Genomic DNA, 26,934 nt, shown 5'->3' with positions numbered 1-26,934 from the left:
ATCAGAGTTGCGAAGGATCCTGGTTGCTTCATTTCAGCTAGTAAATCTCTTAAAAAGGGAGAAAAATGACCAAACTATTTTCTTTTCTTTTTCTTTTCTTTTTTCTTTTAAATTGGTCAATAGCCTTTCTATACATACTTCATGCAATCTGGCTGGGCCTTTTAAATGCAAAAGCAAGTGAGTTTCCTTAGAAGCAGTGCAAGTGAAGCGGGTTTTTGTTTTTTTTTGGTGCACATAACAAAACACACACACACACACACACAGACACACACACAGGGTTTGTGAGTTTTTTGATGCTGTATTGGTCACGTGGGAGTTAACTCACAGCTGTTCCACTTGTTTGTCTCTGGTTTCAGTCAAAAGGGGATGCTAACACTTCCCACTAGCGGCAAAAATGATGAACTTTCGTTGTTGTCGTCTTCTCCGAAAACACAATATTTGAAAACTCCAGAAAACTTACTTATTGTCCTTCTTGGACAATAGGATTGTTTTTCGTTGCACCAAAACCTGGCCTTTTGGGAGAAGGGGAATGGGTGGGCAGTCCATTCCATTTACTTTTTCGAAATTTCCTTCCCAAATCTTCCCAAATTCTTTGGCCCGGGGACCTTCCCGAAAACCAAGAAAAAACCCCCAAATTTCTCCCTTACTCCACAGTGGCGGGGAAAGGGGTTACAGACACAGTGCTTTGATCTAACGAAATTTGACTTTGATTCTTGCTGGGCTTTCTCTCCTTACAATTTCCCATCAGGGTGATCCTCGGCTTACAACTGTAATGGAGCCCAACATTTCTGTTGCTAAGCGAGCTTTGTCCCATTTTACGAACTTTCTGTAGTTAGTGACACGGCTGTTCAGTGAATCTGGCTTCCTTATTGTCTTTGTTCATTGGAAAGTCTTAAAAAGCGAACACCTGAACCACTGATGGGATTCAAAAAATTTTTTTTCCTACTGGTTCTGTGGGCTTGGCTTGGTGGGAGTAGCTTGGTGGGCATGGCAGGGGAAGGATACTGCAAAATCCCCATTCCCTCCCCACCCCACTAACCTGCTTTCCAGCTCCGTTCTCCTGTGCAGGGCAACCAGAGAAGACCCAGCCAATCAGCTGGGACTCGGGAGGCGGAGCATTGATGGGGGCGGGGCCAGTCAGAGGTGGGATTTGCTGGTTCTCCGAACTACTCAACATTTCCGCTACCAATTCTCCAGAACTGGTTCGAACCAGCTGAAGACCAACTCTGACCTGAGCCAAGGACACGAAAAGCTTTCTTTTGAATGGAATTCAGATGAATGCTTGGTCAGCACAATAGTCTCTTTGTAATAGGCTACCTCAAAGTCCTGGCCTTAGGAGAAACCTTGGAGACTTAGTTTTAGTTCACTTGATTGTCATTGCACCTTGCATGACGACATGAAATGCCATCTTCAGTGTACATTATGACTATGAAAATAAACACAAACACACCTCCTTCACATTCTGTGCATTGAATTGAAAGCCCCTGATATTGCATTAATATTGCACTATACAATAGAATTCAATAGAGTTCCTGCCCTGGGATAGAAGCTGTTTTTCAGCCTATTTGTCCTTGTTTTTATTATTATCCTGTATCATCTGCCAGATGGTAATAGTTTTAAAAAATTGGGGGTTGCCCAGGATGAGATGGATCTTTGAGAATGGTTTGAACTTTCTTAAGGCAGCGGGAGCTATAAAGCTCTTCCAAAGAGGGGAGAAGGCAACCCATGATCTTCTGGGCAATGACCTTCATCCTCTGGATTGTTTTCCTATCTGCCCCTGTGCAATTGGCAAACCACACACAGGTGCAGTAAGTTAAGATACTCTCTGTGGTGCAGCGGTAGAAGGTCCCCAGCAGTTTTTCATTCAGTTATTGTTTCTTGAAAAGCCTCAGGTCGTATAATCTCTGCTGGGCCCTTTTGACCAGGGCTGCAATGTGAGCACCCCAAGTCAGGTCCTCTTTTAGGGTAACACCCAGAAACTTAAAACTGGCCACTTGAGTCCCCTCGGTCTCCATTGATAAGCAAGGGCTGGATGTCTGATCTATTCCTTCTGTAGTCCACTATAACCTCCTTGGTCTTATTGGTATTGAGGACCAAGTTCTTGTCTCCACACCACGAAAGCAAGATCAGGTTACGGTAAGCCCGTCGGCGGGCTTCAGCACACCCAGGAGGTGAATTGGTGTGCACACCTTTCAAAACACAGGCCGAGCAAATTGAAAACCTGCGTCTTTCAGGTGGCTCTGCTGGCAGCCTTATTTATTCTGAGCTGTCTCTTTGACAAACACCCGTGGGAGGCTCAGATGTCAGGAGGAGAGAAGAGGCAGTGAAGTGGTGGGTTTAGCTACAGAAAGCAAAGCAGAAGAGAGGACTCTCTGAAGGATCTGAAGAGGGGTGAAAACTTAGAAGGCCACCACCGTTTACAGAGCACAAGCTCCTACCCAAGGACGGTGCCAAGTTTCCAAATTGCAGGTGCCCGTTGAGTGCCGAGTGGAGATTCCTCAATGTTGACCGTGGAAATAATATATGAGCCGTGTCTTCAGTATTGGCTTGGGGACAGGCAAGGCACTGTCCAGGCATCAACCCACATGGAAATTCTGCGACCTGCTGCCAACTTTCTGAAGGATTTCATTTCGGGAATGAGAATCTCAGTGCTGGTGAGCGCCACAGGGATTTTTGGCATCCATCGGGCATCCAACTTGGTTGCCTTCAGCAGCTGACTCTGAGAAGGAGGACTCCAGAACTTCGCAGCTGTTGGCTTTGCAAACAGGGCTGGAAAACCTGGCCTGCTGGCTCCTCTAACACGGACCTCCTGATACAGAAAGGCTGGTCAACATCTAGGAAGCGAAGGAAGCATCTTGTAGCTTTGCACAAACTGTAGTGGAATACACACCATTGCACTCATCATAACTTTGGTTAGGACCCAGGAACTGTACTGGCCATTGAGATGGTCACCAGGTTAACGAGTTTTTTTGGGGCCGAGGGAGGTGTTGTAACAATGAAATGTTTACTCTTTTCAGTACCACAAAACTCTTGGCTGCTTTTTTGGGATGGGCAAACGCAATGAATCCCCTTCTACTACCCCTTTTAGATTCTTCCAGTGAGTTGATGCAGAGGTATTTTTCAGAAGTTGTGGCATGTCCAAACCGAACCAATGTCACTGAACGTCTTTGATTTTTTTTAAAAAAAAACTTCCATTAAGCAAAGGCCAGGAGGGAGGGAATTCTCCAACGGGGCTGCAGATGTTACTCGGTCTCTACTCTTCTCCCGTCCTACTTTGCTCTCCTGGAAAAAAACACAGCCCGAAGTTTCCGGGCTAACTTCCTGTTTTCTTCATTTTGGCATGGCCCTAGTGGTGAGATGTCCAACGGCATCTCCCCCCGCTTCTCTCTCGGTGGCTTATCTCATGATAACACCACCTCTCAAAACAAAAGGTCCAGCCTTCCATGGACCAAACAAAGGAAGTGTGGTCCAGTGTCAAACAGTCTGGCTATGCAGCATGTACGCCAGTAATAACAACGGGTCACCCATAATGTAGATTGCTACAAAGGGGTGGATGGGGCAGTTGGCTCCCGTGCTGGGCTGTTTTATATCTTAGTTGTGCATTCATACGTTACATAGATCTCATTTCTACTCTAAGAGCAGAAGCATCAGCCATTCTTGCTTAAGCTGGAGGAATCGTGGAGACTGTTTCTCTTCTGGTTCTAGGTAGACTTGTAAAATGAGACAATAAATACAATTATCTTGTTGGACAGGAACTTTTGCCAGTTAGGGGTCAATGGCAGATGGTCCAGAGGCAGGCCAGCCCGGTGTCTTCATTCTTAATTCTTAATTATGGAAGAGAAGTTGCCTTCAGAGGTGGTGGGAGCTTCATCACTGGAAGCTTTCAAAGAGAGATTGGACTGCCATCGGTCAGAAATGGTGCAGGGTCTCCTGCTTGGGTGGAGGGTTGGACTAGATGACCTACAAACACCCTTCCCACTCTGTTAATCCATTAAACCTGTTGATTTAAAAGTCTCTGCCAGAGAAATTGAGGACAGTTGTTTGTTCCTTGGAAGCGTAATAAGTAGAGCAGCTCTAGTTAATATTTCTTCCTCTTTTCTCCATGGAGGATCATGGGATTAAAGAGATGGTAAGTTGTCCCTGTTTGAGGAAGGCATTGTAAGGAGATGCTGAAGGCTCATCTCCGTCACTTAGGTGAGGGAGCCAACATTGTCTGAAGACGCTTCTGTGGTCACGTGGCCAGCGTGGGTATATGCCAAAGGTGCATGGAACCCAGTTACCTTCTGACCAAAGTGGTACCTATTTATTTACTTGCATTTACATGATTTTGAACTGCTGCGTGAATAGGAGGAACTTGCTGGTAACGCCTACTCTGTTGCTTTCTGTCTTAGCTCTTGCATCCTCATTAATGTTCAGAGAGGACCTCTTTTTGGTTATTGTTGTTGAGATTTAGGAACTGAAAGTACATTGGCGTTCAGCCATCTTCTTCCTCCGATTGAGGGAAAAGATGCTTTTGGTTTGCTTTCTTCCCCAAGAAGAGAAGGTTAGTCAAGTTCTCCTGACCTGAGTGGTATCTGCTAACCTGGCTTTTGAAAGACGGGAAGGCCAAAGGTTGTGGACAAATATCTCCTTCTTTATTCTGCTATCCTTTCTCAAGTTCTCTGCCTTTTCTGAACTTCCTACGATGAGAGCAGGTTTCCAAGGACCATCAAGGCAGCCAAAGAGGCTGCAAAATGAAGGAAGGATTAGTCATATCAAAACCCAACCTTTGCAGTTACACATCCTTGTCTCTTCTAAAAATAAACTCCGAAACGTCTTCTAAGGAAGCCTGAATGTCAATTAGAAAAACAGAAGGTTCTTTTCTGGGAAAAGAGAATGTTCAAGGAACTCAAGGGTAGATTCCTTCAAGGGTGACACAAGTGGGGCCCTCAACAAATGCCTTGACTCAGAGAGGCTAACCTGGCCATCAAATTTCAATTGTTAACACAACAGAGAAAAATGGCTGCATTCACAAAATATGAGCATATCTCTATTCGATATAATTTAATTAGCGGCAGAAATATCCAATTGTGGCTGTAAGTCAAGAACTATTGTAGAGCTACTGGGTCTGTTCTGAGATACTGTGTTTCCCCCAAAATAGGACCCTGTCTTATATATATATATTTTGCCACCAAAAAAGGCACCAGGTCTTATTTTCAGGGGATGTCATCCACTGACTAACCTCACATGGGCGTGTCGCTGCCTGGCCTCCTTTTCATGGTCAGAGGCCTTCAGGAACTTCTTCTGCAGCTGGCGAGACTTTCCTGTAGGCCTCTGCAGCCAATAACAGAGCTCTGGATCGATCCAGAGCTTTGTTATCCGCTACAGAGGCCTTCAGGAAAGCCTTGCTGGCTGCAGAAGAAATGGACCAGAAAGAAATGAGGTCAGGGTGTGTGAGGCCTGGCTACAACTGTCCAAAGGTAAGTAGTAGGGCAGCTCCACCCACTCATCCCCACCCTAGCCTAATTTTTACCAGTCCGCTCTAGAGTTTATTTTGGGGGTAGGACTTATATTGGGCACACATGTAAAAATCAAGCTAGGACTTACTTTCAGGGTAGGTTGTATTTTCAGGGCAGTGTACCAGGGTCTCCAGAAGCCTTGATCATCATCTTCCTCTTTCGATTCTGCAGGGCATTGTAGGAGAAGAGCAAGCAGAACTGGGGGTGGAGTTAAGTGTGACCCAGTCTAGAGTCCCTCACATTCCCATAAACAAGGAGCACGGTGGCCTACACGGTTAGGGTTGAAGGTTAGCAAGCCTGCGTTCGAGACCTGAGAGCTGCCATGGGGCAGGGTTGAGCTCCTGTCCTTCGCTCCCGCTCCTGCCGGGGACATGAAAGGAGCTCCAACTGGGCATCCCACAGGCCCAAGGTTGACTCAGCCTTCCATCCTTCCGAGGTGAATAAAACGAGGACCCAGATTGTTGGGGGCAATAGGCTGAACTCTGTAAACTGCTTAGAGAGGGCTGTAAAAGCACCGTGAAGCGGTATATAAGTCTAAGTGCTAGTACTTGCAAAGGGAGGGAGGGAGGGAGGGAGGGAGGGAGGGAGGAGGGAGGGAGGGAGGGAGGAAGGAAGGAAGGAAGGAAGGAAGGAAGGAAGGAAGGAAATCGTAGTGGTACAGTAGTTACAAGGCAGTATTACAGGCTGACTTTGCTCACTGTCAAGAGATCGATCCTGACTGGCTCAAGATTGACTCAGTCTTCCATCCTACTAAACTCTGTAAAATGAGAACCCAGATTGTTGGAGGGGCAAGAGGCTGACTCTGTAAACAGCTTAGAGAGGGCTGTAAAAGCACCATGAAGCGGTATATAAGTCTTAAGTGCTAGTACTTAGGGAGGGAGGGAGGGAGGGAGGAAGGAAGGAAGGAAGGAAGGAAGGAAGGAAGGAAGGAAGGTAGGAAGGAAGGAAATCATAGTGGCACAGTAGTTACAATGCAGTATTACAGGCTGACTTGGCTCACTGTCAAGAGATCAATCCTGACTGGCTCAAGATTGACTCAGCCTTCCATCCTACTAAAGTCTGTAAAATGAGAACCCAGATTGTTGGAGGGGCAAGAGGCTGACTCTGTAAACAGCTTAGGGAGGGCCGTAAAGCACTGTGAAGCAGCATATAAGTCTAAGGGTGATTGCTAATCAACCCAGAAGCACCTTCTGACAAGGATGCCATTTTCACAAATAGCCTTCAGTCCAGCCCTTCCTGAATTCCACTGACCCTTATCAGGCTCAAGGGTTGCATTTCCATTGACCTCAAGTCTTGTGTCAAATAAGTTTTCTATCCTGCAATCTAATGGACGGTCCTGTTGTGGTTCGCTGGCAGCCTGTGCAGATGGCAGCGGAATGAGACAGTGGGGAATAACGGGGACCGGTCTGGGAGTCTGGGGAGGACTTGGACGAGAGTCTTGCATCCGATGCAGAGATGGGGCCAGGACCATCTGGGAGTGGGGTGCTGCCTCCTGAGCTTCTGGAGTCTGGCAGCAGCGAGGCAGAGGAACCAGGGGAGCCTGTTCCCAGTGCGCATGTGCGCAGAGCTGCTAGAAGGCAAGAGCAGCTGAGACAAAAGGGGCGACTCAGGAGTAAGGCTTGGAGGTGACTGTCCCTGCCATAAGGTATGAAGGACAGTCAAAGGTAGAGAAACCTTTGCAGGAACCAAAGTCGTTTGCTCTGTTCAGATTAAACCTTGAAGCTCTGTGTGGACTTTGTACTTCATTTGTTTTTTTTAATAATTTATTTGGCACTCTAGTTGTTGGCAGCAATTCAAAGGAGAGAAAGGTGGGTGCTTATCTCGAGGAACTGTTTGGGAATCATTACCGGCTGGGAATGCACATAATTCCCAGCATTGAAATAAAACAAGAGTTGTTTGGACTAAGCCTGTGCTTAATTACGGGAAGCCTTGGTCAGAACAGGTCCCGATTCTTCCAGTCTACTAGATGATCCCGACTCTTTGCGCCTAACGGCCATCTTTGCCTTTCTTCTCTTTCAGGACCAGGCGCCTGGCCTTGGTGCTCGGATGCAGGAGCCAGGAGTGTCCGCCAACTCAGGGTCAGTGCCTGCCCAGGCTCCACCCTTGGTGAATGACTACACCATGAGGAACCAACTCCTAAAGCAGCAAATTATGAGACGGCGACAACAGCAGCAGCAACAGCAACAGCAACAGCAACAGCAACAGCAGCAGCAGCAGCAGCAGCAGCAACAACAACAGCTCCAGGTTGGTCTTTTAGCCTGCTGGCTGGGGAATTCTGGGAGTTGAAGTCCCCCTATCATAAAGCGGGGGGCTTTGAGACACACCTGTGTCGAAGGAGACAAAAGGCAGACTTAAAAAAAAAAAAAATCCAGGGAAAGTTCGCGAACCTGTAGCCAGCAACAGGAACCGATGCTTTTTACCTGCCATTTGCATTGCAAAGAAAATGCACCCTGGGTGTGGACTCAACTTTTTTTGTCCTTGTCTTGTTGTTGTTTTTCCTAGGAAAAGCAGAGGCACAGCATGATGGGTGTGGCAGCTGAGCAGAGGAGCCCCTTTGTGGGACAACAGATGAACCAGTTTCCCGGTAAGAAGGAATATTCAACCACAACGTGTTCTTCTTCTTCTTTTTTTTTAAAGGAAATGGTTGGGTAAGTTTAATATGCTATGTGAGCAGAGCAGAGTAGAGTCTGGTAGAGTAGAGTAGAAATATAGATATAGAATAGATTAGAATTAGAATTGGGAATGAATAGAATGGAATAGAGATAGAGATAGAGATAGAGATAGAGATAGAGATAGAGATAGAGATAGAGATACAGATACATATACATATACAGATACAGATACATATACAGATACAGATACAGATACAGATACATATACAGATACAGATACATCATATAGTTGTGCTATATACATATACATATACATATACATATACATATAAAATATATACATATATATATATATATATATATATATATATATATATATATATATATATGGATTTGTTGCTTTGTTCGGAGTAGCTTTTCCGTGCAAGCACATCATTATAGTTGTGCATAATGACGTGGGGAAAATACCTTAAAGCTGAGAACCCACAAGATCACATACAAAGTACCATGAAACTTAAGAAAATATATATATATATATATATATATATATATATATATATATATATATATATATATATATATATATATATATATATATAGATATATAAAGAGAGAGAGAGATAATATAGAGATAGAGATAGAGATAGAGATAGAGATAGATGGATGGATGGATGGATAGATAGATAGATAGATAGATAGATAGATAGATAGATAGATAGATATAGATATAGATATAGATATAGATTAGATATAGATATAGATATAGATAGAAATACAATACAATAGAACAGAAATATAGAAGAGAAATGAGAAGAGAAGAGAAGAGAAGAGAAGAGAAGAGAAGAGAAGAGAAAATATAGAATGGAGTAGAAGGGAATACAACAGAACAGAACAGAAAGTAAAGAGTGGAGAGGAAGAGGAAGAGAAGAGAATTCTTTATTGGCCAACCCATATCAACCATCAGTCAATGATATTTGTGATACATGTTTAAATGTTCAGTTGAATGAGTTTCATGTTTAATGGATAAAAGAGATGATGATGATGATGGATTTGAAGGCATGACTGCTGAGCTTCTGCCCCCTTACTAATTCAAGCTTCTGCTCATTTCTCCCCAGCAGTTTCGCAGTCCCTGCCAACTGACTGCAGCCAGACCATGCAATCCCCTGGCTCCACCCACCGCATGATGCCCCCTACCCAAGGGATGCTCCAGAGCACCTTGGGCCCCGGCCTTGGGCCCACTGCTGCCACCGTGAACCAGAACAGCGGAGCCTTGGTGATGATCCCCCATAACCCCAACAAGCAAGCCACCATCTTCCCCCCCCCAACACCGATTTCAACCTCCCGCTCCGAGGAAGCCAAAACTCATTGGCCATGACTTCGGGATGCCAGACCGTCCACAGCCATCCCGCAGCCCGGCCGGGGATGGCCACGCCCAACTTCCCCGCCGGGGCTTTGGTCACCCATTCTTCCGCCCAGCAGCACTTGAGGCAACCCGCCATGGCCAGGATGCCTGCTATCTACGCCAATTCTTCGCCGCCGATGTGGACGCCCACTGTCGTCCCCAGGATGCCTAGCCAAAATCCGATGGAGGCCACCATGCACCAGTTCCCAAACAACCCGGTCTTCTCCAAACAGAGTGTCAGGTCAAGCCTCCCCAGCCAACCGTTTTCTCACCAAGCCAGGCCGCCACCCAACCAGATCGTTCCCGGGATGCAGGCCAGGCAGATGCAAAAAATGAACCTTGGACCTTCTAACCAAAGCTTGATCCCTCCAAATAATCAGAACCTGAGACATGGCTTGGCGAGAGGACCTTTGCCAACTGCCATGAATGTTATGAAACCCATGCCCCAAGCGGTCTCGGGGTTCAACCAGCTCAACGCCGGCCCAGCCATTGGGCCGCCGAGTTATCCAGGCTCGGCTGGGCAGTCCTCCGTCACAACATTCAACAGGATGAATGCCGCTTTGGAGTTGTCGCCGCAATACGACTTCGTACCACAACAGAACAACGCTATGTTGCCCGGGACGTGCAGCGAAGCTGACTTGATCGATTCGTTGATGAAGAACAGCGGTGGCACAGATGAAGACTGGCTAAATAACTTGACATTGATAGATGACATTTTGGGACAACACGTTCAGAATGCCGGACATGTGTGACTCTCGAGAGGAAGGGAAGGAAGTGTAAATAATTTTGCAGGAATGGAACCCAAGCAGTGACAAAAACGTTATTTTAAATCATCTTTTTTTTCCCCCAAATCGAAAGGAAAAAAAGGATGTCCAACTTTGCTTAACTGCCCTTGAGGGTGTGTGTTTTTTTCCAAGCAGCTGTGTACATATTTGAATATTTTGTAAATTATGTTTTCCTAAACATTAAAATATGGAAGTATTTATACTTCTTTGCTGGACACTGTAAATACCTTATGGACTACTTTTTTTTCCTTTCTTATATTATAGGAATTACACTTTGTTCTAAATATGCAAATATTATTGTTAGTTCCAGTAATACTGTGTATTACAGCATCAAATATTTTATGTTTTTGACATAACATATGAATGAGAGGGGGTGCCCTGGACAACAGAATAAACCGAAAGAAAAATTCGCAGTGATTCCTTCCTTCCTTCCTTCCTCCTTCTAGTGCAAATTGGAGAAATCCCCATTTTGGATCAGCCACCAACGCAGCTTCACAAAAACAGCTCTGTGAGACAAGCTCCTACACGAAATGGAAAAATTTGGGGGTTTGGGGGTTTAGTTTTCCCATCTGGGGGTTTCTTCACGCAGTGAGTATCTTCTCACGGCACGATCTTAAACGGGGAGAGGCAAAATTTGGGGTGGGGTGTTATGTCCATTGGAAAGCCAATCCGTTGAATCCGATGTATGTGTAAAAAAGATAAAAAAAATAAACCAGTGTGAACATTCTCCTTAAAAACCTAATTGCTCCAAACTATTCCTGGAAATTGTGGGGGGAGGAAAAAGAATCAATTTCCCCCAAAAACAATCTTCTGAGGTTGTCCTGTTCCTTGCTTTCTTCTAGCTCTCTCTTGTTTCTCTTTATATTATTTGTACACCTCCTGAACATAGGCAGAAGTTTAGTTTTGTTTTTCTTTTCTGTTTTAATTTTCTAACGATTCCTGGGTTGTGCTACCTCTAACTAAAGACTCCCATGCTTTGTAGTTTCTCCTTTAATGACTTTGATTTTTAATTTTTTTTATTTAAAAGAAAAGAAGCTATTGAAATATTAGGTGTCCCCATGAACTTCCGGGTTCTGTACAGCCCTTCCAAGCTATGTGGCCGTAAGGGTGAACGAACCCCATGGATAATATCAAGGAAAGGTGCACAGCTGAGAGTAGCTACTACCTTCCCAAACCTTCCTTGGCCAGACCACCTCCAATGAGAGTGCAGGCCGTCCTCAACACACGACCGTAATCTGTCCGTGATCCTTGTATGACGCTCCTAAAACCCATCTTCGCAAGCTTTTATTTTGTGGCAGTCATTAAGAAAAACATCATAAAGTTGCCGCCACGGCCATTAATGGAACGGCCATTAAGCAAACCAATGTTTCTTGATTGGGGTGGTTTGGCTGAAAACCAGAAGCAAGTGCCAGTTTTCAGGGAAACCATCATCAAATGCAACTGTAAGCCATAATTGTGGCCATGTTGCTGAGCACCAAATCACATAGGAGCCGCGATCATCAGGCCTTTGAATCCAGGGTCTACGCCCTATTTTTTGATCAGTTGTAACTTTGAATGGTTATTAAGTGAATGGTCATAAGTCAATGATTCCCGACAACCAAGACATGGCGCTGTGGCTATGCAAAGCTGCCCCTGGGGAAATCAAATGTTTGGTCTTGATAACATATTAGAGGCTAGTTTTGCAAAATGATCCATGCCAGGATGCCCAGCTCTTAAAAACAGTTGTCTTTCTGATTTGCTCACCTCAGTCGTGTTTATTTGTAGCAGACAAATGCTTCATTCTTGGCTCCAAATTCTTCTTATTATTTTGTATTCTGTTTTAAATATACGGATTTCCCTCTCTCCCGCCCCAATTCCCTGGGATAAAGATGTTGATTAAAAACACAACATAACTTTGGATGTTTTTTCTGTCATGTATATTTAAAGAGTCTGTTTATCAATGAAATCCATTGTACTGTACACTTCTTCAAAAAAAAAATGTTCCTACTTTGTGTAACCATATTTTAATAGCCACAACCTCCTCCTTCATTTGTAAAATTAACATTCATGTCAGACACACCAAACTGTTTTTTCCTTCATACCATAATAAACTGCCAGGGGAAAAATTGCACTCACTGAATGTTTTCGGTTATTTGTTTTGTAAGAACTGTTTTTCAAAGACAGATGAAAGATAGATAGATAGATAGATAGATAGATAGATAGATAGATAGATAGATAGATAGATAGATAGATAGATAATGGATGGATAGATGGATAGGTGATAGATAAATAGATGGGTGGATGGATGGATGATAGATTTCAGATATAAGCGATATAAGATAGGCAGACAGATAGATGATGGATAGATGGATAGGTGATGGATGGATGATAGATGACAGGCACAAAACAGATACAAGATAGATAGACTGACAGATACTAAATAGATGATAGATAGAAATACATGATAGATACAATAGAGATAGAATTAGATAGACAGACCAACAGAGATATATAGATACATGATACATACAATATAGAATGAGAGATTATTGAGATATGGTAGATATAGATATAGATACATGATAGATACAATAGAGATAGAATGAGATGATTGATGTTGGAAGGATAGAGATAAAGAGATGGATGGAGAGATGGATGATAGATACAATAGAGATAGAATTAGGTGAGAGAGAGAGAGAGAGATGGATAGATTATATGAAACTCAACTTGGATGAATGTTGACCATTTACTCTGTCTGAACAAGAAGATGGTCAAGTCTGCAATGGAAGATTGTAAAACCCACAAGATATTCTACCATATTAGTCACATGTTTAGGAAGCACTAATAGAGCCGCTAATCAGCTTTGCAAAGTGTCCATAATTCTCCCAGCATAACCCATGCTTTGCCATCCTAAAGACCAACATAATTACAACACAAATTATCATGGCTTTCGATTAGATGCAGTGAATTTTATTTCAAGACCCATCTCCAAGAGAAAGCAGGCCATAGATAAAGAGAGAAGCGAGTAGCAAATAAAATTAAGAGGTCCAGGCATTTATCACCTATAGATCGTGGCCATTCACCCAAGCATGTTATATGCTCAGACATTGTTTAACTAGAGACCTGATTTGCATATACCAGCTGGATTCACACTTCCGGTAATGCACCTCTCTGTTTAATTATAACTTAAGTAAGCTCTGACGCAATCAGCCCTATTATGAATCACTTGGCCCAAACCAGGTCATAATGTGATTTTTTAAAATGCTCTTTAAAAAAACCAACAGCGCTGGGATTAACATGGCTGATGACATGAGCTTCGCTCCTAAATCATATTTCTGCAGATTGCCTCTTCGTTCCATGCAATTGGCATTTTTTCCTGCTGTCTAGAGAAGGTGAAAGATGCCCCGTATCTGGCTCAGAAATGTTTCTTAATGCAACCCCATCCAGAGTTGCAAAGATGCATCGATCCGTGGCAGAATCCCCAAGCTTGACCACTAAAGTTGCTTTTCTTAGTGTCCGCCAAGATTTTCAATCATCCAGGTCCTGATGATCCCAAATGTGCTTTTCCAGGAGGCAACTGGACTTTCTGGTTTTTTCTTTGAAGACATTTTGCTTCTCAACCAAGAAGCTACTTCAGTTCTGATTGAATGGTGGAAAATGGAAGGATTTATATTCCTTGCAGACAGCTGGTCATTTGCATCCTTTTGAAGGGCCGTTGAGGCCACTTGGAGGTTTATCTGTGTCCTCAGGGTCATCTGAGTAGTGCCCCTGGTTCCTGCATTCTGCAATTTTTTTTCCTCTCTGGAAATCCATTCCTACTCCCACACCATTCCAAGGGTCCAAATTGTACAGCTAAAAGTCTGCAAAGATTCTCAGTCATCCAGGTCGTAGTTGTCCCAAAGATGCTTTTTTTCAGGAGGCAACTGGATTTTGTTTTTTCACTGAAGATGTTTCGCTTCTCCTCCAAGAAGCTTCTTCAGCTCTGACCGGATAGTGAGGAATGGAAGGATTTATATTCTAAACTAGCTCGATACCCGTGCTTCGCTACGAAACTATGTGGTCGGGCTTAGGTTTTTTGGAGGAAAATGAGGGGCGGGGTGAATTGCGCCTCTGCCTACCAGCCTCCATTGGTATTTGTCTAGCTAGCATCCTGTCAGTGTGTCAGAGAGTTGAGGGCTGTTTGGAAATTGAAACAGTATTTGCTGTGTGAGCAAGAAGGAGACAGTAAAGGGCCTGGACATGGCTTAGCTCAACTGTCCTGTGATAAAGCTGGTTGCTGCTGTGAAACTGAAGCTGAACCTCCTCTCCTCTGCTTGTGTTTTGCATTTGGAAGAGATTTCCTTCCAGGTGGTGAGGGGGAGTAGAACTCCCTAGCATCAGAGCGTGGTAATAATCATAATATAGGAAATACTCTAAATGCTCTGATGGTCCTTTTGAAAAATCCTTTCTTAGTGAGCCTCTAGAAGCCAAGAGGAACATAAGTGCCAAATTTCAAGTTTGTAGCTTTACAGTTCTGGAGATTTTGTGATGATGCGCGAGGGGCATTTCGCTTTTATATAAATAGATTTTAGAGGGTCATTGAAGCACTTGAAGATTTATCTTCAACGACCCTCCAAAAGGACGCAAACTTCCAGCTGTCTGCCAGCAATATCAATCTTTCCATTCCTCACTATCCTGTCAAGAGCTGAAGAAGCTTGTTGGATGAGAAGCGAAACGTCTTCAAAAGAAAAAAAACAAGGAAATCCAGTTGCCTCCTGAAAAAAAAGGGATCTTTGGGACATCCAGGTTACGGTTGCCTGCAAAGTGGGTTGTTGTCGTTTTAAAATTATTTTTTCCATGGACTGAATAGAATAGAATAGAATAGAATAGAATAGAATAGAATAGAATAGAATTCTTTTTTGGCCAAGTATGATTGGACACACAAGGAATTTGTCTTGGTGCAAATGCTCTCAGGGTACATAAAAGGAAAGATACATTCGTCAAGAGTCAAGAATCATCAGGGACAACACTTAATGATAGTCACAGGGTACAAATAAGCAATCAGATCATACTAGGAAACAGTCCATATAAATTGTAAGGATACAAGCGACAAGTTACAGTCATACAGTCACAAGTGGGAGGGGATGGGCGATAAGGAGTGATGAGATGATTAACAGTAATAGTAATGCAGACTTTGTAAATAGTTGGACAGTGTTGAGGGAATTATTTGTTTAGCAGAGTGATGGCGTTTGAGAAAGAACTGTTCTTGTGTCTAGTTGTTCTGGTGTGCAGGGCTCTATAGCGTCGTTTTGAGAGGAGTTAAAACGTTTTATGTCCGGGATGTGATGGGTCTGTAGCTATTTGTGCAGGATACAGGTCTTCCGTGAGAGAGAGGTTGGTAGCAATTGTTTTTTTCTGCAGTCCTAATTATCCTCTGAAGTCTGTGTCTGTCCTGTTGGGTTGCAGAATCAAAGCAGACAATTATGGAGTGAGACAGTTTCTGAATGTTTTCTTTGCAAAGTTGCAAACATTTAGCTTTTAACACCTCCAGAACATTCTATTTCTTTTAAGTTTTGGCTGGCCTCTCAACTATTTCATTCATTCATTCATTCATTTAAAAACCACACTTGGCCAATAAACAGAATCCTACTCTGAGCTGTGATTTAAAACCATCCAGCTTTGGTTGCTTGCAATGCAAGAATTGCAGTCGGATGTGTCCACAGGTGTATGTAGGTAAGGTGGTGGGGGGCTTCTGGGCCTGGGGGCCCCCAAACCGGGACTGAACGGGGTTCTCTGCAGGTGCAATGCACCCTTTTGCAGGCAAATCCACCGACTCGGGGGATCGAGGAGGGCCACCACCCAGCCAAAACTAGCCCGCGGTTGAGTCTGGCCTCCTTCTCTCTCTCTCTCTCTCTCTCTCTCAGGCCAGGCCAAACTACAGTTCCCGGCGCTCCCCGCGCGAGGGCGCCCCGAGCCGGAGGAAGTGGAGGAGGCGGAGGCGGAGGAGGACTCCATCTCCCGGCGTGCCCCGCGCACACGCTCGGCTTTCCCGTTGGCTGGCTGGGCTGTGCGGCGGCTTCCTGTCCAGCCCGCCGTCACGTGACAGCGGGGAAAGGCGGGGGCCCTTCGGCGAGGCTGAGGCGGCCGCCGGCGGAGCAGCTGGGTGAGGAGGGGGCGCCTCGGCGGGGGTCCCGGAGAGGAGGCGGGGGACGCCGGGGGTGAGGGGATGGTGGGGTGGGGTGGGGAGTCCTCGCCAGGAGGCCCAAGGAGGCGACGGCGGCTCCCCGCAAGGAGAAAGGCAGCCTCTCAGGGTGGGGGGTCGCTGGCTCTCCAAAGGCGGAGGGGAGGAATGGGGGCTCGCAAAAAACGGGGGAGGGGAGTCTTTTGCTTTGCAAACTGTTTTATAATTGTATATATATATACACACACACACACACACACGTTTATATATGGGGGGAGACAATGATTTTGCACCTGTGCTGGAAAAACAATATACTATATTTATCTCTCTATATATGTAATATCTATCTATCTACTTATCTATCTGCATATATCTATCTCTATAATTATCTATCATCTATCTATCTAATCTGTCTATATTACCTAGTATCTATCCAGCTATCATCTATCATCTGTCTATCACTTATCTATATCTATCTAGCTATCTACATCTTTACTATCTATATCCATTCATCATCCATCTCTCTCTCCCTACCTACCTCTATCTGTCTGTCTGTCTATATCTGTCTGTCTGTCTATTTATCTATCTATCTATCTATCTATCTATCTATATCTATCTATCTCTATCTATCTATCTATCTATCTATCTATCTATCTATCTATCTCTATAATTATCATCTGTCTGTCATCTGTCTATATCATTATCTAGTATCTATCATCTGTCTATCTATCTATCTATCTATCTATCTATCTATCTATCTATCTATCTATCTATATCTATCTATATAATTATCATCTGTCTGTCATCTGTCTATATCATTATCTAGTATCTATCATCTGTCTGTCTATCTATCTATCTATCTATCTATCTATCTATCTATCTATCTATTTATATCATCACCTAGTATCTATCATCTATCACCAATCTGTCATCTATCATCTGTCTATCATCTATCACCAATCTATCACATCTATCTATGTCTATATCATTCATTATCATCTGTCTATCATCTATCTATCTCATCTATCTATCTCATCTATCATCTATCTATCTGTCTATGTCATTACCTAGTATCTAGCTATCATCTATCACCAATATATCATCTATCTATCATCTATCATATATCACCAATCTATCACTTATCTATATCTATCTGCATCTATATAATTATCTATCACCGATCTATCCACCTATCATCTATCTATCCTTCCTCCCCCTTACTTATCTATCTGATCCATTTATTTTCTATCCCATTTACACAGCCAGCCGTCTTCCAAGGGTGAGTCTGGGCAGGGTACAAGAAAACAGAACTAAAAATAAAACTTGAGAAAACCATGGAAACATAAACACAGCTAATCCTGTGGCAGAGTCCCGTACCATAAGTACCATAAAGCCATTTTGTGCTTTGCAGATCCTCCTCCCCTGAGGGTCCCTGACCAGTAAAAGGCTGGGCTGCCTCACCCAGGACCACCCCTCCCGCTTGCACCTGTGGCTTCTGGGCTCCCTGTGATGCAATGCCCACCCACCCAGCAGGCTATGCTTCCTCCTTGCAGCTCTCCTTGGCTCTCACTTCTCCCCTTGTGGGCAACCTTAATCTGCATTTCTCCATCTCATAGTGCATGAAGAGCTGCTTCACATGTTCCTTTTTTCTCTAAAGGTGCTCAGTGGAGAGTTGGAAGGGACCTTGGAGATCTTCTAGTCCACCCCTCTGCCCTCTATACCATTTTAGACAAATAGTAGTCCAATATCTTCTCAAAATCCCCCAGGGTTGGAGCACCACAACTTCTAGGGCCGGGGTCTTCAAACTTCAAACAACTTTAAGACTTGTGGACTTCAACTCCCAGAATTCCTCCTCCCATCATGTTAGCTCAGGAATTCTGGGAGTTGGAAGTCCACAAGCCTTAAACTTGCCAAGTTTGAAGAGCCTTGTTCTAGATGGCAAATTGTTGCAATCTAATTGGTAAATTGCCACCGTGAACTTGTAGCTATTGGGCTGGATCCAGGCGGCGTTTCTTTGACATGAATGGATCTCCTCCGGCCGACTCTCGTTGGGATCCACCCATTAGGCAGACTTTCTTCTCTGCTCTCTGGTTTGGTTGGTTTTGCCTCCCTGCAATAAGAGAATTTTGAATTTTGCACAGTCGTTTTTCCTTGCCTATTTTCATTAGTCTTGGAGGGGGTATTGATTGCATCCATATGCATGGGGTTCTCCTTCCTCACTCCTTCCCTAAAGATGAAGGAGGCAAGACATTTTAAGCCTGAATACTAGGTATGTATTGGGAATTGGTGCAGCTTTCCCCTTCCAAAAAAAGAAAAAAGAAAAAAGGAGGGGAGAAGATGACCATAAAACTTGAATGGCCTTGAGTCCACAGTTGTGGGTGTGTTGGATCATTTTGCACATTTGGGCTCCCTTGGGGAAACGATGGAGCAAGCACTGTTGTGAGATTGTGTTCCTGAGTGATTCAGCGCACTAGAAATTAAGCTGTGTGGAGGGAGTGAAGTCCTGATCTTACGGATGCCGTGGTGTTAGAATGACGCACAGTGTTGGCTTTCTGGTGTATTTATGATGAAATTAACATAGCCGCATCTACGGGAGAATTAATGCATCCTATTATATTTCTGTAGCATTGAGATATTATCTCGGAAATTCTGCAACCAAGGAGATAGCCGGATAGCATGAAGGGTGTATATATCTGTCTAGATTCCAAGTGGGTATTTGTGTGTGTCTATGTGTGTGTTTGTGTGTATCCTCATGCAGGACCATCTTTTCAAGTAGTTGTTACAACTACACTGTAGTCTGCACAAGTCTGCAAGCCAAACCAAAGCAAGTAGTATTTCTTAGACTTTCCATAGTAAAGTTTACTAAGACATAATTACTGTACGCAGGCTGGTATCGTAGCTTCAGGTTTTTTTTCTGTTTTTACTCCACAATGTCTTGTTTCTTGGGGGAGGTAACTTGATATCCACAAAAACAAAAAGGCAGGGTGAAAAACATAGCTGTGTTTTAAACAAGTGGCAGAGAAACCGCAGGAAGGGACGAGCACTCCCTCGGAGTTGCTAAAATGCTATTTTGAGGAGGCAAAAAAGGCTGGCTCAAACTTTTTTTTCCATTGGGCCTTCAGGCAGCTTTTAGCTGCATTTCTCCAAATCAGAAAAGGATTTGCTAATTTGTTATTTACATTCAGCTTCTGTGGGAATGATTTTGAGTGCTGGTTTTTTTTTTTTTTAGGGCTGCATGGGTAGAAAAATCCTGTTTTGTTTTAAATAGTGGATCACAGTCGAAAATACACACCACACACACACACACACTTCTTAGTTTTCTCTTCGAAAGGGAACATTTTCTGGACATGCAAAGGTTTTCCTTCCCCTTTTTATTGGACAATCTTTAATCAATGCTATTTCGCTTCCAGTATAAATGCGCAAATTTCCGGAAAGAAAGCCCTTGGGCTTGAGCCTTGCTTGGTAACCACTGAAGTAGAAGCTTCTGCAAAATCTGTCTTGGAAAAAGCATCCAGTAACAACACCCATCTTGCGACTTCATTTATTTAATTTGACACGGTTGTAGTATCCTCCTCACTTCCAGACAAGCCGGCCTGCAGCCGTTAGCTTCCTTACTATAATTAACTTGGAGTCATCACTGATCTCTCTGTCCACATACGCTTAATATAGGCTCTGTTATAGACAAATCTTCCAACCCAGCATTTGTTCCTCAGAGCCAGAAACAAAGTCTTAGAAGGGGACTTTGCTTTGCATCTAAAAATTAGGGAAACAGGTAGCCTTCGACTTAACAACCACAACGGAGTCCAAGATTTCTGTTGTGAAGCGAGTTTTGCCCCATTTTGTGATCTTTCTTGACACAGTTAAGTGTAGCACAAACGAAACATTTAGTTTTCTGAGTAACTTTTAGCAGGAGAAAGATGTGTAATATGTTTAGGAAATAAAGTGGCATTTAAGGGAACCCCTATATAAAATTGCTGGTGTGTTGAAGTCCAACAAAAACCAATGCCACCTCCTTGCTGCTCTGCATCCATCATATTTGATCTGATCAAATATTCATCTTCTCTGGTCTCTCTCTCTCTCTCTCAGCAGGTCTTCCCCGCCGTTCTCCAGCATGGCCTCCTCTTCCTCAACGCCTCGATGCAACTCGAACTCCTTGGAAAAAGCCTCCATTAAAAAAGTGAGCACCTTCCCCAGGTCTTCTTTTAAGCTAGATGTTTAATCATTAACTGCTGTGTGCAGTTTATGCCTACAGGATCCACAGGATAAAAAGTTGACCTTGTCATTTCTCCCCCTTAGCCCGTGAAAGATGGGACTAACTGGGAACACAACGAAGAAATTCCTCGCCTGCCAGGGGAAACGAGAGTCACAGGTAAATGCAGATTCCCTAGTGCATACAGGTAATTCTCGACCTCAACCATTCCTTGAACACCTGTTCTTATCACCGCAATGAGCTGACTGGCCCTTGCACTTAACTGTCTCAGCATCTCCGGTCAGCTGATCAAAATTTAGGCGCTTGTCAAGCAACGTATTTATAACCCAGCGTTATAAGATCACACGGTCGTTATTCGTGACTTTCCCAGCCATCTTCTGAGAAGCCCCCATCCACGGGGGAAGCTGTGATGACCCGGGGTGTGACACAAAAATAACAAAGTCACAAAAGTAGAATAAATTCCCTTTAATGCCTCCAACCTGGCCCCAATGTCCAATTCTTGGCTGGATAACAAACTCTTCAAAAAGTCTACAAAGGGCAGAAATGCAGTCCGAAACCAAAGTAAAGATAATTAGAAATAAAAAAAACCAACACAAACCACGCTGAAGTAATTAACATGGCAGGCCAGGACGATAAATTGCAGACTTCCACAAGATAATGCAGCACCCACAGTTGGGAGGACGCCAAAACTCAGATAAGCCTCAACAAAGATGGTTTGCTTCCAGCAAGGTGCTCTGTGCAAACGCCCCACTTATATCCTGTCCTCCCAGCTGCAACTAATGAAAGAGATCAGGGCCTTTTCCTCTCCCATAAGCCATGTTGCTCCCTTCTCCATTCCTCCCTGCGTGCCCTAGGATGAAGAGGGAAATGGGCCTGGGTCTTCCCCTGAATGCCCAGCTGGACTGTGCCCTTCCCCAGTTTCCTTCAAAGCCACCGGAGCCACATTCCCACTCCCTGTCAGCTGCTCAATCTCCCCCTCAGAATCGGACTCCAACAAGGGCATGACAGAAGCAGGATTCACTTAACAACCTTGTGCATTGCTTAACAACTGGGCCATTATGATTAACAACCCCAACAATAAGGTCATAAAACTCAGCTCAACTGACTTTAACATCTGCCTTGATTAGCAACGGAAATTCTGGTTGTAAGTTGATGGTTACTTGTAATCAGTTGCTCCCAAACCCAAGTCACTTGTTCAGAAAGAATAAAGCTGTGGGCTGCCTAAAGATAACATATTTGAATATTATAGCACTCTGGCCTGTCTCAGAAATAAACATTCAGTTAGATTGTTCTGCCTTTGTTGTGTTTTTGGAGCATACGCAGAGTCAGTCTGGGTTGAAAGTGGCCCATTTGAAAACTAGTTTAGTTTAGTTTAGTTTATTGCACCTCATACAACGAAATTAAATGCCATCTTCAGTGTACTAGACACAAGGACAGTTTTTTCCCAAACGCCATCCCTCTGCTAAACAAATAATTCCCTCAACACTGTCCAGCTATTTACAAAGTCTGCACTACTATTACTATTAATCTTCTCATCGCTCCTTATCACCCACCCACTCCCACTTGTGACTGTATGACTGTAACTTTGTTGCTTAGATCCTTACAATCTATATTGACTGTTTCCTGGAATGATTTGATGGCTTATTGCACTCTGACTATCATTAAGTGTTGGACCTGATGACTCTTGACAAATGTTTCTTTTCTTTTATGTACACTGAGAGCATTTGCACCAAGACAAATTCCTTGTGTGTCCAATCACACTTGGCCAATAACAGAATTTTAATTCTAATTCTACTGTCAAGATTCAGTGTAAAGTCAACTCATAAGATATTTCTATGGTCTTTTTAGAGTTGCCATGCACATTCTAACTATAAAAATAAAACACAAACACACCTCCTTCGCATTCTCTACAATTGAATTGAAATTACCTTGTTGATTCTTTGCTGTGTAATCAAAAGGAAGTTATCATCAAAATCCCATTCGTTTGACCAGGGATGCAGAAATAAGTAAGTGTATGTCTTCTCCATGCAATTCAGATACGATTTTACAACCATCCCTTGTCTGCTAATGAATAGCATAGGGTCTCCTGCTTGAGCAGGGGGCTGGACTAGAAGACCTCCAAGGTCCCTTCCAGCTCATTCATTCATTCATTCATTCATTCATTCACTCACTCACTCACTCACTCACTCTAGAGATCTGGAAATTTTTAGAATTTGACAGGTCAATTTGGAATATTCTATCATACTTGAATAAGGATGAAAAATGTGATGGTATTTTTCTAAAAAATGTTTGCATGTCTACTTTTCCAACTGTAAAAAGATTATCTGAGCTACACACCATTGCACAACACAACGTCCTCCATTCATAATACTTCATATCGCTTCCGGGTTCCCCACTAATCTTTTGCCCTGTGCGTTTCTTTATCTCGAGTTCTGGCCTTGGTTACCTTGCTATATTTTAAATGCGGAGTTTCTCTTTCTCCCACAGACAAGGAAGTCATTTACATGTGTCCTTTCAATGGTCCTATTAAAGGGAGAGTCTACATCACAAACTACAGGATCTACTTGAGAAGCATGGAATCGGTAAGCAAGCTCTGTGGTCTGTTTGTGTGTTGGCGTCAGCTGCTCTGATAACCTCTCTACTGGGCTGACCTCGGCTGAGTGGCATTTCCAGTTGGCTGAGATAGCTGGCACCTGCTCTTGTCAGATTCTGAATTATTACAGGTTTCTCCACAATGCAGTCCTAGGCTGCATTAACAGAGGGACAGACCCGAGGACCTGGGAAGTGTTAATACCGCTTTAGAATGCCTGGTTAAGGCCACACTTGGAACCCTGCCTCCAGTTTTGGTTGCCACGATATAAAAAAAAAGATGTTGAGACTCAAAGAGTGCAGAGACGAGAAAGAAAGATGATTAGGGGGCAGGAGGCTAAAACATATAAAGGAACAGTTGCTGGAATTGGGTAGGTCTAGTTTGATGAAAAGAAGGACTAGGGGGTGACATGATAGCAGTCTTCCAATATCTCAGGGGCTGCCCCAAAGAAGAGGGAGTCAAGCTATTCTCCAAAGCAAATGAGAGCAGGACAAGAAACAACGGATGGAAACTCACCAAGGAGAGAAGCAACTTAGAACTAAGGAGAAATTCCCTGACAGTGGGAACAATGAACCAGTGGAACAGCTTGTGTGGTGACCCAGAGTGTAACACAAACGCAACAAAATGCAAAATGTAAATAAATGTCCTTTAATGCCTCCAACTTGGCCCCACTGTTCAATAATTCTCGGTTGGAGATAAAACGTACTCAAAAATAGTCTTCAAAAAAAAGCAATACAGTCCGAACTTAAGCAGATAGAGGTGAAATAAAAAACCAAACTACAATGACGAAATTTCCACAACGGAACAGGAGAAGCATTTACCAAATTCAAAGAGATAACAAGGCACAGTCTGGTTGGAAGGACGCCAACCAAGATAACTTCAGACCAAAACAAAACACGCTTCGTTTCCAGCGTTTGCCAGTACGCAGGTCCAAACTCTTATCCAGTTGTCACACCTGCAGCCCATGAAGAGGATCAAGGCCCTCTCCTCCTGAGTAGACAACCCCTCTCCCTTATCCTCTCCTCCCTGCGTGCCCTAGGATGGAGAGGGGATGGGCCTAGGTCCTCCTCTGACTGCCCAGCTGGCCTCTGCCCTTCCCCAGCCTCCTCCACAACCTCCGGAGCCACACTTCCATCCCCTGTCAGCTGTTCCTCCTCTCCCTCAGAGTCAGTCTCCACCAGGGTCATGACAGTTTGCCACTACAAGTTGCGGGTGCTCCATCACTTTTAACATTGGACAGCCAATTGTCTGAAATGGTATAGTGTCTCCTGCTTAAGCAGAGGGTTGGACTAGAAGACCTCCAAGGTCCCTTCCGACTCCATTATTTTGTTACTCTGTCCCCCTCCAGTGACCTGAACGGAGTAGGAACCGATGGCTTGTTTTCTTCCTTCCTTGGAAGGAAGCTAGTTCAGCATAGTAACCTAACGGAAAACAAGACTCTCTCAGAGATGCTTTTAAGCTAAATTCTTCCTTTCAGTCCAGGGCTTTAGGCTCTGCGTTTCGACTTGCCCACAAGTGCATCGGGATTCCAGAAGAGATTAAGGGTTCTAGAGACCAACCTTTTAAGCCTGATGCTATCTCCGAAGCTCTGAGTCATATGTGGCTGTGAGATCTCCGACCAAAATAAAAGATGGGATAGTTCCAATGTATTGCCTGGCCCACATTCCTCCGCTCTCTTCTTTTTTTTCTTGAATTCTGAAAACTCTACAGATATTCCTCGACTTAACAACCATAATTGAGGTCAGTCGTTCCAGTCATTAAGCAGGTCATCACATGACCCTGCCCAATTTTTTAAAAAGTTTTTTTATTTTTATAACAAACAAAACAAGTAAAACCTTCTTCCAGTTGTACATTATGTCAGTTTGCACAATATCTGCAATCCTTTCCTCTTAACTTTACATTTGAATTATATTCTAATCGACATTCCGTATCATATCATTATTATACTGTCATTCAAGTTTTAATTTCAATTCCAGGCTATCTTTAAAAGCAAATCTCACTTCTTACTAAATGGTATTCATAGTATAACCTATTCAAAAATAATCAATTATAATATATCATTACTATTAAAAGTATACTTCCATTTCTAGCCATTGATAAAATAAATCCCAAATCTTATAATCCTCCTTTTCTTCTTGCTCTGTAATGGCTAATGTTAGCTCAAATTTAAGGTGCTTTTTTGATGGTAAAGGAAACACCACGTTCATTAAGTGAACATCATAAGTTGTTAAATGAACCAATTCTCCAGGGGTTTTTTTGGAGGGGGGGCAGAAGCCAGGAAGTGCCGATGTCCAGCCAAAATCGTAAATCACACGCATCGTTTCCGAGCACCCAAAATCACGTCAGTTGTCAGAATTTTGAATCGGGGTTGTAAGTAGCCCAGGGAAGATCTGTGGTAACTTCAAACAGCCACCAACTAGTCCTAAGCCAAGGAATACTTGCGTTTCCCTTTTTTTAATATCCTGTTTCGATGAGAAGAGCAGTGGGCCGAGATATACAGGGCAGAATTTTAATTTTTTTAAAGGTCAGGCCTCTTGAAATATCCTGGGATTTTTATCGTTGCAGTGGGTAGCAATTTAGTAGATATTTATTAAACGCTTTATGTTGATGGTTATTTTATACTTAATGCTTCTTGCCTCGTTGGCCCATTAAGGCTGTTCTTTTTTTTTTTTTTAATCCGACAGCATCCATCCCGTTAAATTGATAACCTTTGTTAACTTTGCTTTAATGTGGACTTCGCCTTTTTTTTTTTTGTCTGCTCAGGATCCAACCGTGGTATTAGACGTGCCTTTGGGGGTTATTACAAGGATTGAGAAAATGGGGGGCGCTTCGAGCCGAGGAGAGAATTCGTACGGCTTAGATATTACTTGTAAGGTAAGACTTCAAAACCGTGTTGATATTTTCTTTTATGAGATCAGGTGTCCAAGAGAATTGGGGGGAAATAAGGATTTTCTCAACAACAACAACAATGTGAGATTAATTGGGCTGAGAGAGGGACCGGTGTTAGTTGTAAACAGGTGTATTTGAACAGAGTTCTTAAAAGAAATAAATCATCTCCTTTTAATGACCTCATAATCCCTTGTGGGGTGGAGTCTGGGCAACTGAATGGGGCAAAGTGTTTACTGGCCGGATGCCCTTCCTGTTGCCAGTGTGGAGTTTTGTTCAGCAGATAAATTCACATTGTGCCCTGAGAAACATATCTGCCTCTACTCTACCTAGGATCGAACTCCCTGACTGTGAGGCGAGAACTCCACCTCTAGGCCACCACACCAAAGTCTGCAGTTAGACAAGGAAATCTCGTGAAAAAAAAACGGGCTACGTTGCCCACCTCTGACTTAAAACCTTACCTTTCAGTTCACGACGCCACTAGACCAATTACCTAACATTAATCCTGGATTGCAGGCGTTTCGTCTAAAAAGCATGGTTTGTTTTAAATTTTTAGGATATGAGGAATTTACGCTTCGCTTTGAAACAAGAAGGCCACAGCAGAAGAGATATATTTGAGCTCCTGACAAAATACGCTTTTCCACACTCGCATAACTTGGTAAGCTCTTCTGAATTTATTTTGTAGTTGTTGTGGGTTTCTTTTTTGCCTGCGATAAATACACACACACACACACACACACACACATGACAAATAGGCTGAAAAACAGCTTCTATTCCAGGGCAGTAGCTCTGTTGAATTCTACTGTATATAG

At 43.5% G+C, this 26,934-nt stretch overlaps 2 protein-coding genes across 8 annotated transcripts in view; both read left to right on the top strand.

The window, feature by feature from the left end:
- Positions 1-12,407, top strand: part of MAMLD1 (mastermind like domain containing 1) — a 111,497-nt gene extending 99,090 nt beyond the window's left edge. Inside the window, 4 exon segments of the mRNA XM_087972226.1 lie at positions 7,518-7,742; positions 8,001-8,082; positions 9,226-9,425; positions 9,428-12,407. Coding sequence (XP_087828352.1) covers positions 7,518-7,742; positions 8,001-8,082; positions 9,226-9,425; positions 9,428-10,264 — 1,344 coding nt within the window. The 3' untranslated portion in view covers positions 10,265-12,407.
- A 3,955-nt stretch (positions 12,408-16,362) lies between these two features.
- MTM1 (myotubularin 1) overlaps positions 16,363-26,934 on the top strand; it is a 30,061-nt gene continuing 19,489 nt past the window's right edge. For 2 of the 7 annotated variants that reach the window (XM_026674819.2, XM_026674817.2), the window contains exons 1-6: positions 16,363-16,418; positions 20,523-20,613; positions 20,733-20,805; positions 23,134-23,228; positions 26,000-26,110; positions 26,679-26,780. In XM_026674819.2, the coding sequence (XP_026530604.2) occupies positions 20,548-20,613; positions 20,733-20,805; positions 23,134-23,228; positions 26,000-26,110; positions 26,679-26,780 (447 nt within the window). In that variant the 5' untranslated portion in view covers positions 16,363-16,418; positions 20,523-20,547. Of the gene's footprint in view, positions 16,474-19,061; positions 19,145-20,522; positions 20,614-20,732; positions 20,806-23,133; positions 23,229-25,999; positions 26,111-26,678; positions 26,781-26,934 lie in introns of those variants that run through there. The other 5 variants (XM_087972221.1, XM_087972219.1, XM_026674818.2 and 2 more) reach the window with 4 other exon arrangements.

This window comes from Notechis scutatus, chromosome 10, assembly GCF_049901735.1.
Source record: "Notechis scutatus isolate UNSWTSFEM ecotype Mainland chromosome 10, rNotScu1.2, whole genome shotgun sequence".
Taxonomy (NCBI): Eukaryota; Metazoa; Chordata; class Lepidosauria; order Squamata; family Elapidae; genus Notechis; species Notechis scutatus.
The sequence above is the reverse complement of the archived record's forward strand: the minus strand, read 5'-3'. Positions and strand labels throughout refer to the sequence as shown.